We start from the raw sequence: 14,455 nt of genomic DNA, 5'->3' as shown, positions 1-14,455 counted from the left end.
TTCCACACTTTAGGGTTTCTATGATTTTGAAAAAAAATGGTTCTCTGTTTGATGTTATCAGATCATTTGTCTCTTGCTCGAGGTGTGGAGAGATCAGTTAGCCAGGTTACATATTAGTATTCATATATTTCATAATTAGAATTCCTGTTTCAAGCTAGTCTTCAGGATTCCACCAGCAATTTTTGGTTTTCTTTCTGATTTACAGCATCCTCAGTTCTTATGGTTTTTATTTTGTATCCAACATTGTCAGAGTTTACAAGAAATGAAAAAGTTGTGAATGCTGCTTGTCTGGGCCAGTGTGGAAGCTGTCATTTATATGCACATATTTGTCAGATATCTTCACTGGGCATACTTTATCGATGAGGCTTGACTGAGCTGTTGCTGATCTTCAGTCCCTTCCTGAGACAAACCACAGCTGGGGTCTAATCTCTCACACTGTAATTTCATTGCCTTTGCATATATTCAGAGAACAGGTCTTTGTGCTGACCAGTCAATAAATTGCACATTTCTAAGCAGAATTGCATGATTAGGGAAGGGAAGTACTTGAGAATATTTCTGGGAGGGTAAAGAAACAGGAAGTGTTAATTTTGCAACAGAGAAACTTGAGAACTGGAATGTGCCTTTCAGCCCCTTGATACTGCCATCCAATTGAATATGATCATGCCTGATCAAGCACTTCATTGCATTTTACACACTCCATCCCCATAACCCAGTTTACGATTGGCAGTCAACAGAGATAGAGCAACTGTAGTTCCCTGTGGGGACAGAATTCTGAAGGATTACACTTCACTGAGCAAAATAAAACAAACCCTTATCTTGGACCACAGTTGAATTATTTTAAAATCTTACCTGGTTCCAGTCTTCCCCCAACCGGCAAACATTAAACCTCTATCTACCATGTCCTCTACTTTAAGGATTGTGTGGCAGTATTCTTAATAATAACATTGCTCACCCATTGAATTCCTGACTAATGCCAGCCCAGTTTGTCCACTCTCTCTTCATGGGATGTTGCCGCCGTCCCAGGAGCAAGTCTGGTGAATCTTTGTGGCCCTCTCTGTCTGGAAATTACATCTTTCCTGAAATAAGGAGACAAACTGCACACAGTACTGCAGCTGCAACATAACCAAAGTCCAATACACTTGAAATAAGACAACGTCTAACATTCCATTAACTTTCCTATAAACATATTCAGCCATTAAGCAGGACATCAGAGACCAATGCAAGAAAGGTGCAATGGAACCATGAGTTCTATTTATATATCAGTTGGAAAAAGCAATGTGGTGCAGTATTTCCATGAGTATGTGCGTTTTTGTTTTGTATTCGTTTGTGAAATGTGGATTTTGTTGGCTCATGAGCATTTATTGCCCATCCTTAGCTGCCCTTGAGAAAGCGGTAGTGAACTGCGTTCATCAATCGTGTGTGTCTGTGTCTGAGAAAGAGACAGAGAGAAACAGTGAGATGGTTCTTCAAGGGATTGGTCTGAGAAAGCATCTCACTCTTCTTTTTCTCTCTCACACACACACATTGACCCACACATTTCAAAAACACAGTTCACTACGACCTTCTCAAGTTAACATTTCGGGTCCGGTGACCCTTCCTCAGAGCCTTTTTGGGCCCAGAGAGACCAGATCACAATAGAGGATGCCAATATTATTATGGGGAGCAAGCGTGATTGTCCTGAGTACAGATTACTGCCAGGTATGGCTGAATTCCACTAGGGTCATCCAGGGGTTTTGAAAATGAAGATGTTGGTGAGAAGTTATGTCTTGCGACCAGATTAGATGTGAACATGGCTGCATTAGTTGGGTGGGTGCCCAGAGTGCCAACAAGGACAAAGCATACTGCAGGAGCTCCCTCACATACGTGAGAATGTTCAGGTAAACCCCACACTCAGTTACACATTGAGCCCATGAAAGGACTGAGATTGTCAATGTTCTTAGTCATTGTACATGCCCATGCAAACTGTTTCGACATACATAGAGTTCATTGGGCAAACACGAGGTAATGATAGAAAAACTGTGCATCTTTTGCAATGTACAGACTCCCAGAAGTGTTGATCATGATAATGGGCCATTGTTTACCAACTGGGAAATTGAGTATTTCCTAAAATTGTGTGGTATTCATCAATGACAGTCCTACACCATTCATTATCCAATGATCCAGCAGAAAGAACAGTCTCAACTTTGAAGGCAGGTTTAAAGAAACAGACTGCAGCCTCACGAGACACCAGGCAGCCTGGGTACCTATTTGAATATAGAGCCACACATCATGCACCTACAGGGATAGCTCCAGTAGAGTTGCCAATTGGGAGAACACTCCACACCAGATTCAACCTGATCTTCCCGGACCTGGTGGAGAGGCTGAAATGTCATCAGGAAAGCCAATACTAGACACAAGATCCCTCTAAGCAAGAGAGACAGTTTACCTCAGGTGATGAAGTTTTGTGTAGGAACCAAAGGAATTGGCCTGCATGGTAAGATGCATGGTTAATGTGACAGTAGGTCCTGTAAAGTATAAAGCTCAGGTAGGTATGACATCCCTGAACAAACACATAGACCTCAGGAAAGCTGCAAACTTGCAGACAGTGCAGGAGCAAAATGTGCCTGGCTCCTCAATTGCTTTCCCAACTGTCCCAGAACCTCTCTGTCAGAGGTTAAAGACACCTTAGAATCTGAGATGAACACAACAGATGTTGCTGCCTCAACATCTTTGTTGCCTGAAGAGGTAAATGAATTTCTTCTGACGTGCTTTGCATTCAATAGGTGAGCTGTTGTGTATTACACACCGCCTGTATCAGAGGCAGAGTTGGAGGATCCTGACCCAGTGCTAAAACACCCCAAGAGGAGCTACAATTTTTAAAAAATGGCCTATATCCTTGCACATGACGGGGAGGGATTCAATGATGATGTCAGGCAGGTAGACCTGAGAGAATGAGTTCCCTGATTGGACCAGAATAACAGCCCCAATCAGGGAGTCCTGGCTGACAAATATTTAACAGGAGTATCAGATATCCTCTTCAATCTAAGAGCTGGCTCTGAGTCAGCTGGATCAGTGTCCAGGGCTTTCGATGCATGAATAAAGGGTGACTTGGTGATGGGATACCAGCCTCTGGGTAATTTACCCTTGCTGTTAACTCCTCAAGAAAGAATAGATGCTTCCTATCCACACTGTCCATGCCCCTCATAACCTTACTCACCTCTATCAAATCTCACCTCAGCCTTGTCTGCTCCTAAGAAAGCAACTCGAGCTTATCGAGCTTCTCTTCATCGCTGAAATGCTCTGTCACAGGCAACGTCCTGCAGAGTCACCTCTGCATTCTCTCCAGTGCAGTCACATCCTTCCTAAAGCGTGGAGGCTGCACAGAGCTCCAGCTGTGGCTTCACCAAAGTCCTGTCCCGCTCCAGTATCACCTCCCCGTCCCTATAATCTATATCTTGACTATAAAGGCAAGTGTCCCATATGCCTCCCTCACCACCCTATTAACCTGTCCTGCCACCATCTATGGACAAGTTCCCCAAGATCTCTGTGTTCTTCTGAGCCTCCTAGTGTCCTGCTACTAAATCACTGATCACTCCATTTGGGATTGCCAAGGTTGTAAAACAGCATTTTGCCCATATAATTAGTTCAACCTTTCTAATATGAATGAAGAGAATAAAAAGTTTCAATCTCCCTGTTTGAGGAATGGATGCCATTGGAGGCAGTTCAGAGGAGACTTGCTTGATTGTTTACAGAGATGACGGGTTTGTCTTACAAAGAGAGTTTCAGCCTATACTCCCTGGCGTTTCGAAAAACGAGAGGAAATCTAACTGAGGGATATAAAACGCTAAAAACAAATATCACAAAGGAGATGGAGAGAGGATGTTTCCTTGTGTGGGACAACCGAGAATGAGAGGCCATTGTTTTAGGAGAAAAGGTTGGGCAGATTGAAAATTGAGATGAGGAGGAGTGGCTTGGATCCCATTTGCACTTAGAACTGGAGCTGGACAGACTGGTGCGGGAGGTTTGGTGTGTGTGTGTTGGGGGGGGCGGGATGTGGTTGTGAAGTTGAACCTACTTATAAAACAAACAAGAATGTGGTGGGAGGGAGTGTCTCAGTTTAACGTGAGCTACAAATGGAGCAAGTTCGGGTGAAATGAGGAAGAACTGTTTCCATCGAGAAATGAGTTGGGGTCTGGGGTGCACTGCCTGGGAATGTGAGGCGAAGGCTGTTTCAATTTGAGAAAGGTGTTGGGCCAGGATTTGGACAGGAGTGGGCCATCCAGGGATCTGACATTGGGCGTAAGATAATTGAGCCCTGGGGGTTACAGTGGCTGCAATGAACTGAATGACCTTCTACTGTCCCTATCACACAGCTGGGCCTCCATTACTCGGCCTCCTGAGCTGACTCAGAGAGTTGACGAACCTCTCCTGGAGGGGAATGGAATCTGAGCACTTTCGAACCTCCTATTGATTTGTGCGAGAGGTTGATATTGGTTTCCTCCCATCTTGACAGCGGAGAAAGAGAGAGAGAGTCAGGGTGTGGGGGAGCGGGGTGAGGGGGGGCTATAGACCCCATAGAGTGGAGAGATTGGAAAGGTTTCGAAGGATATGGGCCAAACACAGGCAAATGAGACGAGCTGGGTTTGGAAAACCTGCTCATGGACAAGTTGCACCAAAGAATCTGTTTCTGTGCATTCTGACTCTGTGATTGATTGGTGCACTGGAAAGCTCGAATCAAAACTCACTTTACTCTGACTGCACTATTAAAATACAACGAAAATAAGAATTAGCATAACTTTAGTAGTTAGTATTTCAGTTGAGTAATCAACAACTGTTCTGATACCGGCAGCATTCCATACACACATGCTTTGGCGAAAATGCACTTCAGTAACACAGTTATGATTTCTTCATGTGTTGGTTCTCTTGAGTCTAGAAGAAAGAATCGATCTTCCTGTTTTGATTTTTAAGAGTGAGTCTCGCTGTCTGATGAGGGAGAGGTTGATTAGGTTGGGTCAGTCCTCGTTGGAGTTTGGAAGAATGAGAGGCATTCTTATTGCAAATTCTTAGAGTTATTTTACAGGGAGATAAGGAGAGAGGTTGTTTCCCCTTCTCTGGGACAAGAGAGGCACCTTCTCAGAATAAGGGAGGTCACCCATTGAAGATGGAGATGAAGAAGAGTTTCTTCTCTCTGGAGGGAATCGATCTGTGGAATCCTTTACTGCAGAGGGCTGGGTCATTGAGTGTATTGTGGGGTGAGATTTTTAATTAGGAAGGAGAATGATGGTGTTGGGGCTAATGGGGTGGGGGGTGTAGAAATGTATCGGCGACTGACATCTGTGTCCGACCTTGACCTCTCTCAGACTCCCTGGCTGCGCTCCCCTGCCACCAGCAGGATCAGACAAGGAAGAAACAGCAGACTGAGTCACTGACTGAATACACACCCCAAACAGACAGGGCGCTGCGATGGAGATCCTCACCACTCTCCTGCTGCTCGGTACGTACCTCCAACGTTAATCCATTTCCGAGTGGCCGCAAGAGATAAATCTGTTACTCGCCTCCTGCCCTCAGCTTGGTGCACAATCAGAATGTGAACAGACACACTCCCATCCAGGCTGTGTACAGACAGCATTCCAGATGTGTGTTGGCATTTCCCACATTGTCTAACAAATGCACACGGTCTCTCCCTCACATACTCTTCCTCTCATATTCTCTTTTGTACGCATACTTTTTTTTCTCACCCAGTCTCTCTCACTCTGTCTCATAAAGTCTCTCTCTCTCTCTCTCACAATCACTCTCACAATCTCTCACAAACTTTTTCTCATGCACACACTCTCTTTCATGCACAGAGATAATAAGGTGGAGAGCTGTATTAACACAACAGGCCAAGCAGGAAAGCTGACGTTTCAGGTCTGGACCCTTCTTAAGAAATGCACACGTTTGAGACAGTGTGACAGAGAGACTATGGGAGAATGTGTGTGTGAAAGAGGGTGTGCTAAAGAGAATGATGTCTGTGGAAAGACCCTTTGCTTTTCTTTGCCAGGTTTCTCATTGATTGCAAACAATTCTGACCTCTTGCAGACAATGAATACTAAATATCCTTTGAAAATTGAGTATCCTTTATTGTTGCATGCATTCAATATCAAATGCAGTGAAAAGTGTGTGCTGTCGCTCATACATAAGTGTCATTCACAGAATAAAATAAAGATAACTTAAAGAGGTTCCAAATTTTCCTTCTCCACTGCTACAGCATACCGCTGCCAGCGTCCCACTTCGGGCTTTCCAGCCCAGGCTGTGCACTCGGGGGTTCATGCCCAGTGAGGAGAAAGTTATAAAGAGATGCTGGGGAATCTCGCAGGGACCAGTCACTATGTTTTGTTCAGTCACTTGAACCTGATGTGTAACTGAAAAGGAAATGAATTTTAAACAAGATCTCCCACCTAATATGCATTGTCTGACTTCAAATGTCACCTCTTCTTTCCATTGATAAAGCCTTTAGTTTCCTCAGGGCAGTTGACTTGAAATAAATTTGGGGATTGACATTAACATATTAACCAATTAAAACTTTTTAACTGGTTAAAGATTTAATAACATCTTGGGTTTGTTTAATGCATCTTCATCAGTAGTGTGACCCTTTGATCTTTTATCTATAAATTCTGGATCTGATACCACCGCTCGCACTAACACCTGAAGAAGAAGTGAGATTCCAAAAGCTTGTGTTTTCAAATAAACCTGTTGGACTAGAGTGATTTCTGACCTTATCAACCCCAGTCCAACAATGGCACCTCCACATCAGGACTTAGGAAAGGCAAATGATTCTGAACAAATCCACTGGCATTTTCTGAGTGTCAAAGTATAGTTAAGCGAGAACTAGTAAGTGTAGTATTTTTGGTTTTTCAGAAGACTTTTGATTGAAGGTTCTTGTGCAAAGTGAAAGCACAAGGAATTGAGGGCAGTATGTTGTTGTGGGCTGAGAATTAGTTGACAGACAGGAAACAGGGTGGGAACCCTTTGTCTGAGAGGCAAATAGTGATGCGTGGAACACAGCAGGGAGCAGCACTTGGGCCCAGCCACTCTCAATATATATTAATGACCTGTATGAGGGAGCCACATTCAATGGTTATATGATCATGGGAACTGCGGATGCTGGAGAATCCAAGATAACAAAGTGGGGATGTACACCTCTTCCTCCATTACATTGATGACTGTATCATCGCTGCCTCTTGCTCCCCAGAGGAGCTCAAACAGTTCATCCACTTCACCAACACCTTCCACCCCAACCTCAAGCTCACCTGGGACATCTCCAACACATCCCTCACCTTCCTGGACCTCTCAGTTTCCATCTCAGGTAACCAGCTAGAAACTGATGTCCACTTCAAGCCCACTGACTCCCACAGCTACCTAGAATGCACCTCCTCCGACCTACCACCCTGCAAAAATTCCATCCCCATTCCCATTTCCTCCGCCTCCGCCGCATCTGCTCCCAGGATGAGGCATTCCACTCCCGCACATCCCAGATGTCCACATTCTTCAAGGACCGCAACATTCCCCCCGCAGTGGTCGAGAACACCCTAGACTGCATCTCCAGCATTTCCCGCGACACATCCCTCACACCCTGCCCCCGCCACAACCGCCCCCAGAGGAACCCCTCATTCTCACATACCACCCCACCGACCTCCGGATACAACGTATCATCCTCCGACACTTCCGCCATCTACAATCCGACCCCACCACGCAAGCAATTTTTCCATCCCCACCCTTGTCTGGCTGCTGGAGAGACCACCCTCTCCGCGACTCCCTTGTCTGCTCCACACTCCCCTCCAACCCCACCACACCTGGCACCTTCCCCTGCAACCACGGGAAGTGCTACACTAGCCCCCACACCACCTCCCTCACCCCTATCCTAGGCCCCAAGATGGCCTTCCATATCAAGCAGATGTTCACCTGCACATCTGCCAATGTGGTGTATTGTATCCATTGCACCCGGTGTGGCTTCCTCTACATTGGGGAAACCAAGTGGAGGCTTGGGGATCGCTTTGCAGAACACCTCCGCTCGGTTTGCAACAAACAACTGCACCTCCCAGTCGCGAACCATTTCAACTCCCCCTCCCATTCCTCAGACGACATGTCTATCATGGGCCTCCTGCAGTGCCGCAATAATGCCACCAGAAGGTTACAAGAACAGCAACTCATATTTCGCTTGGGAACCCTGCAGCCTAATGGTATCAATGTGGACTTCACCAGCTTCAAAATCTCCCCCTCCCCCACTACATCCCAAAACCAGTCCAACCTGTCTCTGCTTCCCTAACCTGTTCTTCCTCTCACCCATCCCTTCCTCCCACCTCAAGCCGCACCTCCATTTCCTACCTACCACCTCATCTTGCCTCCTTGACCTGTCCATCTTCCCTGGACTGAGCTATCCCCTCCCTACCTCCTCACCTATACACTCCTCTCTACCTATCTTGTCTTCTCTCCATCTTCGGTCCACCTCCCCCTCTCTCCCTATTTATTCCAGTTCCCTCGCCCCCATCCCCCTCTCTGATGAAGGGTCTAGGCCCGAAACGTCAGCTTTTGTGCTCCTGAGATGCTGCTGGGCCTGCTGTGTTCATCCAGCTCCACACTTTGTAATCTTCAATGGTTCCAAGTTTGGTCATGACACAAAATTGGGCAGGATTGTGGGGAGGGCACAAAGGAGGTGAGTTAGACACATTGAGTGGGGCAAACATACGGCAGATGTGAAAGTTATACACCTCTGCTTTGGAGAAACAGAAAGCGAATATAATTGAAATGGTCATGTATTGGAAAGTGTGGACATACAAAGAGATCCAAGTGCCAATAAAAGTAGACATTCAGGTGTGACCAGTTATTAGGAAGGTAAATAGGACATGGGCGTTCATTGCAAGAGGATTGAAGTTTGGAAGTCGGGATGTCTTGCTGCAGATATACAGGGTCTCCCTGAGACAACAGGCTCGAGGGGCCAAATGGCTGTTTTGAACTCAATCTCATTGAAAAATGACACAATGATTACTAAAGAATTCATTCACAGGTTGCAGGCATCACTGGTTGGGCTCATGATTAATTGACTTCACTTTTTGTTCTATATTTTTATAGAATTCAACATTGACTCTCATCCCATGACAGGAATTAAATCCAGGACCCTAGAAAAACTCTCTCCCTGTCTCTCTCTGAATCTGCCCATGTTCCTCGCTCTCTCTTTCTCTCTCTCTGACCCATCTCCCTTCTCCTTCTCCCTATCTCTGTCCTCCCTCCCATTTTCTCTCTGTCTCCCAACTCTCTCTCTCCCTCTCTCTTTCTTGCTCCCATGCTCACTCACTCCTTTTCTTTCTTCCTTCTGTCTGTCCCACGCTATGCCTCACACTTTTTCTCACTGTGTCTCTTTCTGACTCTAAACATCCTATTGCTGTCTCTGTTTCTCCCATCCTTTTCTTTCTCTCCTTCCCTCTCTTTCCCTCACAGGGTCACTCTTTGTCCTCTCCCCTCTCTCACTCACTCACACATGCACATACACACACAGACTTCTCTGTCTCTCTCACACACACAAAGACACCCCTGTCTCACAGACATACACAGTCACAGACTCGTCTCTATCACTGTCTCTGACACACACACATGCACACTTTCTCACACATACTCTATCTGACATGCACACACACAAGCACAAATTCTGTTACACACAAACACACACTCTCTCTCTCACACACGCACGCTCTCTCTTTCTCTCTCTCTCTCTCTCTCTCTCACACGCACACACACACACATTTTTTCTTGTGCACATACACATGCACGTGTACTTTTGCTCACACACCGTCACATGCACAGGACCTCAACAAGTGAGCCTCATTACGCATCACCACTGAACAAATTAAGCTAAGCCATTTGATCAGCCGTCGGCCCTTCACCCTATTGAGTCTGCTCCACCATTCCAGGAGATCGTGACTAATCTGATCATCCCCAACTCCACTTTTCCATCGATTTCCCCTTCCTGATAAAAAAAATCTCACGAGCTCAGTCCTGAATCTACTTTCTAAACCCATTTCTTTTGGGCAATGGGAAAGACATCTGCGGACATTGTTAATAAACATTTCAGGGGATAGGACACATCACTTCGATGTATTTTAAAGCATGACTTACCTGGAGCAAGTTTCAAAGATGTAGCACTGAATAATTTTCTATATGTTGACATAAAGCCCACAAAACTTATCAATTGTACCTGGTTGTGTGTTTTCAGGGCAAGCGATGATTGTACAAATACAAGAAGGTATGTTGATCTCCAGTGCAGCTTCGTTTTATGACATATTGATGAACTCGACAGTGTCAGTACTGCAGCCAATGGAAAGTATTGTGGGTGCAGAAGATCTGAAACAAACACTGAGAGAGCTGGAGAAACTCAACAGGTCCGGCAGCATCTGTGGAGAGAGAGGGAGTGAGAAAATCAGAGTTAACATTTCGAGTCTTTCACACTCATGACTTTGCGTCATAGAGATTTACAACAATGGAAACAGACCCTTTGGACCAAATCATCCATGCCAACCAGATAGCCTAAATTAATCTAGTCCTATTTGGCACATATCCCACTAATTCTCTTCCTACTCATGTACTCATCCAAATGCACTTTAAATGTAATTATACCAGCCTCCAGCGCCTCCTCTTGCAGCTGCTTCCAAGCATGCACCACCCTCTGCATTAAAAAGTTGCCTTTTAGGTCCCTTTTAAATCTTTCCCCTCTCATGTTAAACCTGTGCCCTCTGGCTCTGGACTGCCGTACCCTGGGGCAAAGACCTTGGCTATTCACTCTATTCGTGCCCCTCAGAAAGGTCACCCCTCAGCCTCCAATGCTCCAGGAAAAATAACTCCAGCCTATTCAACTTGCCCCTACAGCTCAAACCCTCCAATCCTGGCAACATCCTTGTTAATCTTTTCTGAACCCTTTCAAGTTTGTCGACATCTTTCCTGTAGCAGTATTCTAAACGTAGCCTAACCAATCTCCTCTACAGCCACAGCATGACCTCTCAACTCCTATACTCAATGAACTGACCAATGAAGGCAAACATAACAAACATCTTCTTCATTTCTTTCAACTCTCTCAATGTACTATGAACCTTCACCCCAAGGTCTCTTTGTTTGGCAGCACTCCCAGGATCCTACCATCAAGTGTGTAAGTCTTGCCCTAATTTGCCTCACTAAAATGCAACACCTCACCTTTATTTAAATTAAACTCCATCTGCACTCCTCAGCCCATCCGTGGTCTCACTGTACTCTGAGATAAACATTTTCACTGTATATTTTACCACCAAATTTGGTGTCAACTGCAAACTTAGGAACCATGCTTCTTACATTCACATCCAAATCATTTGTGTAATTGATGAAAAATAGCGGATTTGGCGGCGACCCATGCGGCACACTGCTGATCACAGGCCTTCTGACTGAAACGCAACCCTGCACCACCATCCTGTGTATCCTACCTACAAGCCAGTTTTGTATCCAATTGTCTAGCTCTCCCTGTATTCCATGTGATGTTACCTTGCTAATCAGCCTACCATGTGGAATGTTGGCAAGCACCTTGCTGAAGTCCATTTAGACAATGTCCACCACTCTGCCTTCATCAATCTTCTTTGTCATTCTTCAAAATATTCACTCAACTTAGTGAGACAAAATTTTCCATGCAGAACACCATGTTGGCAGTCCCTTGTACCTCGGGGATAGTGGACAGGCTTCGGGCAGTCGGGAGGTGTGTCACTCAGTGCAGGATTCCCAGCCTCTGAACCATTCTTGTAGCTTATATGGCAAGTCCAGTTCAGTTTCTGGTCAATGGTAATCCCCAGGATTCTGATAGTTGGGGGAATTCAGTGATGATAATACCATGGAAAGTCAAGGAACGGTAGTTAGATTCTCTCTCAGTGGTAACCACCTGGATGTTGATCGTGGAGGGGTCAGTGGTGGTTCAATGAACATTAAGAGAGTGATGGTAGTCAACCCCAGGATGTCGACAGTGGGGGATTCAGTGTTACACCATTGAATGTTAAGGGGCTAATAGTTAGATTCTCTCTTCGTGATAATCCCCAGGGTGTTGATAATGGGGGAATTCAGTGACGGTAATAGCATTGAATGTCAAGGAATGATAGTGAGATTTTCTATTATTTGAGACGGCCATTGCCTGGCATTTGTGTGGTGCAAATTTTACTTGCCATTTGTCAGCCCTTGCCTGGATATTGGACTGCTTAAGTTGCCAGAGCACCAAGCTGACCATCCTACTGCAGCAAGACGGTTTCAGTTCTTCCCCATGTGAATGTGTTTCTCTATGGATTAGGTTCCTCAACAGAGACTGGAACACCCGTACTAACGATGGAGCCAATGTGGGAGAGATTCTTAACGGGTGACTGGATCATTCTTAGATGTGATGCTGGTCGAGAGCTTCATTCTGTGAGATATAAGTGGTTCGTAAACAACACTATCCAAGAGTTCAGCGAGAAGATTTACACCATTGAGGCTGCTGGAATAGAGCATAATGGGGAATACAGATGCCAAACTTTGACACAAACAACAGCCGACAGTAACAGCATTCTCGTGAGAGTATCCGGTGAGTCACGCCAGTTTTGAATTAGTCAATCTCTTTGTCTCAAGTCGCATCCCTTCAGGCATTTGAGGGGAGTTGTATTAATTCCCAGGAATGAATGGGGGTGGGAAAAGCAAAAAAAGCAGTCTCTGATGAAGGGGCTAGGCCTGAAACATCAGCTTTTGTGCTCCTGAGATGCTGCTTGGCCTGCTGTGTTCATCCAGCTTCACACTTTATTATCTATGGTATTGGGATTCTGTTGGGATAGCACCACTGCTGTTGTGATGTGCAAAGTTTGACTGGAATTTGCTGTTATGATTGTCGGTCCACCCCGCCAGCTTTTCACCAAATTCCGCCCCCCCCACCCGAGCTTTGCTGTCAAGTACTGAGCCATATGCCCATGGACTGGGCAGCTTGGTCACTTGAGAATTGTTGGTAATGGGATCCGGAAGGGCAAAGATCTGACAAAGATTCCAGGCGGGACTCTTCTGAAGGTGGGGTTGATGGGTTTGATGGACACCACCTCCTAGATCCAATATCGAGCCCAGATCTGACTGAGACTGAACGACTGTTCCCTCGCAACTCTCACAGTGAAGAGGAGATTTGAACCCACCCTTGGGTCTGTCACTCTGGTTCGCTCAGTTGCTCGTTGGTGATATGACCAGAACACCAACAGAACCCCTTGTATCACGTACAGTTCTTCACACACAGGGGATTGAGTTGGACAATCTCATTGATTGACAGAGCTCCACTCCTTGATCCTATTTTCTATGTTTCAATTCTCCTCATCCAACTCTTCAGCTTTCTACTGAACTGGCTATTTCCTTCTGTTTTTGTCCTTTCAATGTTACGATTCATTCATGTGTTTGTATGTATGACCGTCTTGTGATTTTGAGGGCATGAGTGTTTTTTTTTAATATTTCACTCAGACTGAAGGGTCTGTTCCTGCGCTGTATGACTCTGTGACCATAAGTCTAATTCATTCTTGTAATCCTTTGTTAAACACCTCCCACTGCGCAGTTTCTCTTCCACAGTGAATGCAGGACATCATAAGATGATTGGTTCTCCTTTTCAAACATTAACGTGATGCATCAAAGACAGAATTGTGGACCTCAGCCATATCTTATTACGCATGTAGCCGGTGCTAACTGGTATCTCAGTAGAGCAGTGACTTGTGACACTGACGTTCTCAAATTCTGGACACATGGGATCAGAATGAGGTCATTCAGCTCATTGTGTCTGCCCCACCATACAATGAGATCGCAGCTGATCTGATCATTTACTTCCCCCCGTAACCCTCGATTCCCCTTGCAGGTTAAAAATCTCAGCCTTGAATATACACAATGACCAAGTCTCGACAGTCCTCTGCAGTGAAGAATTCCACAGATTCGCTCCCCTTGGAGAGAAGAAATTCCTCCTCATCTTCACTGGGCACCCTGTATTCTAATTTGATGCCGCTTTGATCCCAGACTCTCCCACAAAAGGAGAAAGAGCCTCTGTCCACATTTACCCTGTAATGTCCTTCTCAGGATTTTCAGTAAGTTTGCTTCCCCCCGCCTTCGAAACTTCAATGAGGATAGGCCCAACCTGCTCAACCTCCTCCTCACCAGATAGTCCCTCCATACCCACGACTGAGTGAACCTTCTCTAGATGGCCTTCAAAGCCAGTCGAACCTCCTTTAGACATGAGGCCCAAACTGTACAGTGTCTCCCAGCTGTGGTCTGACTTATGCCTTGTATGATTTTAGCAAAACTTCCCAACATTTATACTCCACTCACTTTGAAAATATGACAAGTCATGTTCCCTATGATGTCCTGAACTTCGATCCTCACTTTTTTTTCTGATATATGGATGAAGACTCCCCAAATCCCTCCATCCCATAGCTTTACACAGTCTTTCTCCATT

General features: G+C 45.4%; 2 protein-coding genes and 1 long non-coding RNA gene across 5 annotated transcripts in view; all 3 read left to right on the top strand.

The window, feature by feature from the left end:
• LOC132207182 (uncharacterized) overlaps positions 1 to 14,455 on the top strand; it is a 245,502-nt gene that overhangs the window by 121,054 nt on the left and 109,993 nt on the right. The gene's annotated exons all lie outside the window — the stretch shown is intronic.
• Positions 1 to 14,455, top strand: part of LOC132207269 (uncharacterized) — a 176,202-nt gene that overhangs the window by 94,363 nt on the left and 67,384 nt on the right. The window lies entirely within an intron of this gene.
• The window catches only part of LOC132207169 (high affinity immunoglobulin gamma Fc receptor I-like), a 58,142-nt gene that overhangs the window by 25,893 nt on the left and 17,794 nt on the right, over positions 1 to 14,455 (top strand). For 2 of the 3 annotated variants that reach the window (XM_059642361.1, XM_059642359.1), the window contains exons 2-4: positions 5,340 to 5,473; positions 10,226 to 10,255; positions 12,305 to 12,574. In XM_059642361.1, the coding sequence (XP_059498344.1) occupies positions 5,443 to 5,473; positions 10,226 to 10,255; positions 12,305 to 12,574 (331 nt within the window). In that variant the 5' untranslated portion in view covers positions 5,340 to 5,442. The remainder of the gene's footprint in view (positions 1 to 5,339; positions 5,474 to 10,225; positions 10,256 to 12,304; positions 12,575 to 14,455) is intronic. The other variant, XM_059642360.1, reaches the window with a different exon arrangement.

Source organism: Stegostoma tigrinum, chromosome 44 (genome assembly GCF_030684315.1).
Source record: "Stegostoma tigrinum isolate sSteTig4 chromosome 44, sSteTig4.hap1, whole genome shotgun sequence".
NCBI lineage: Eukaryota > Metazoa > Chordata > Chondrichthyes > Orectolobiformes > Stegostomatidae > Stegostoma > Stegostoma tigrinum.
Note: the sequence above shows the minus strand (reverse complement) of the source record. Positions and strands in the feature narration are given on the sequence as shown.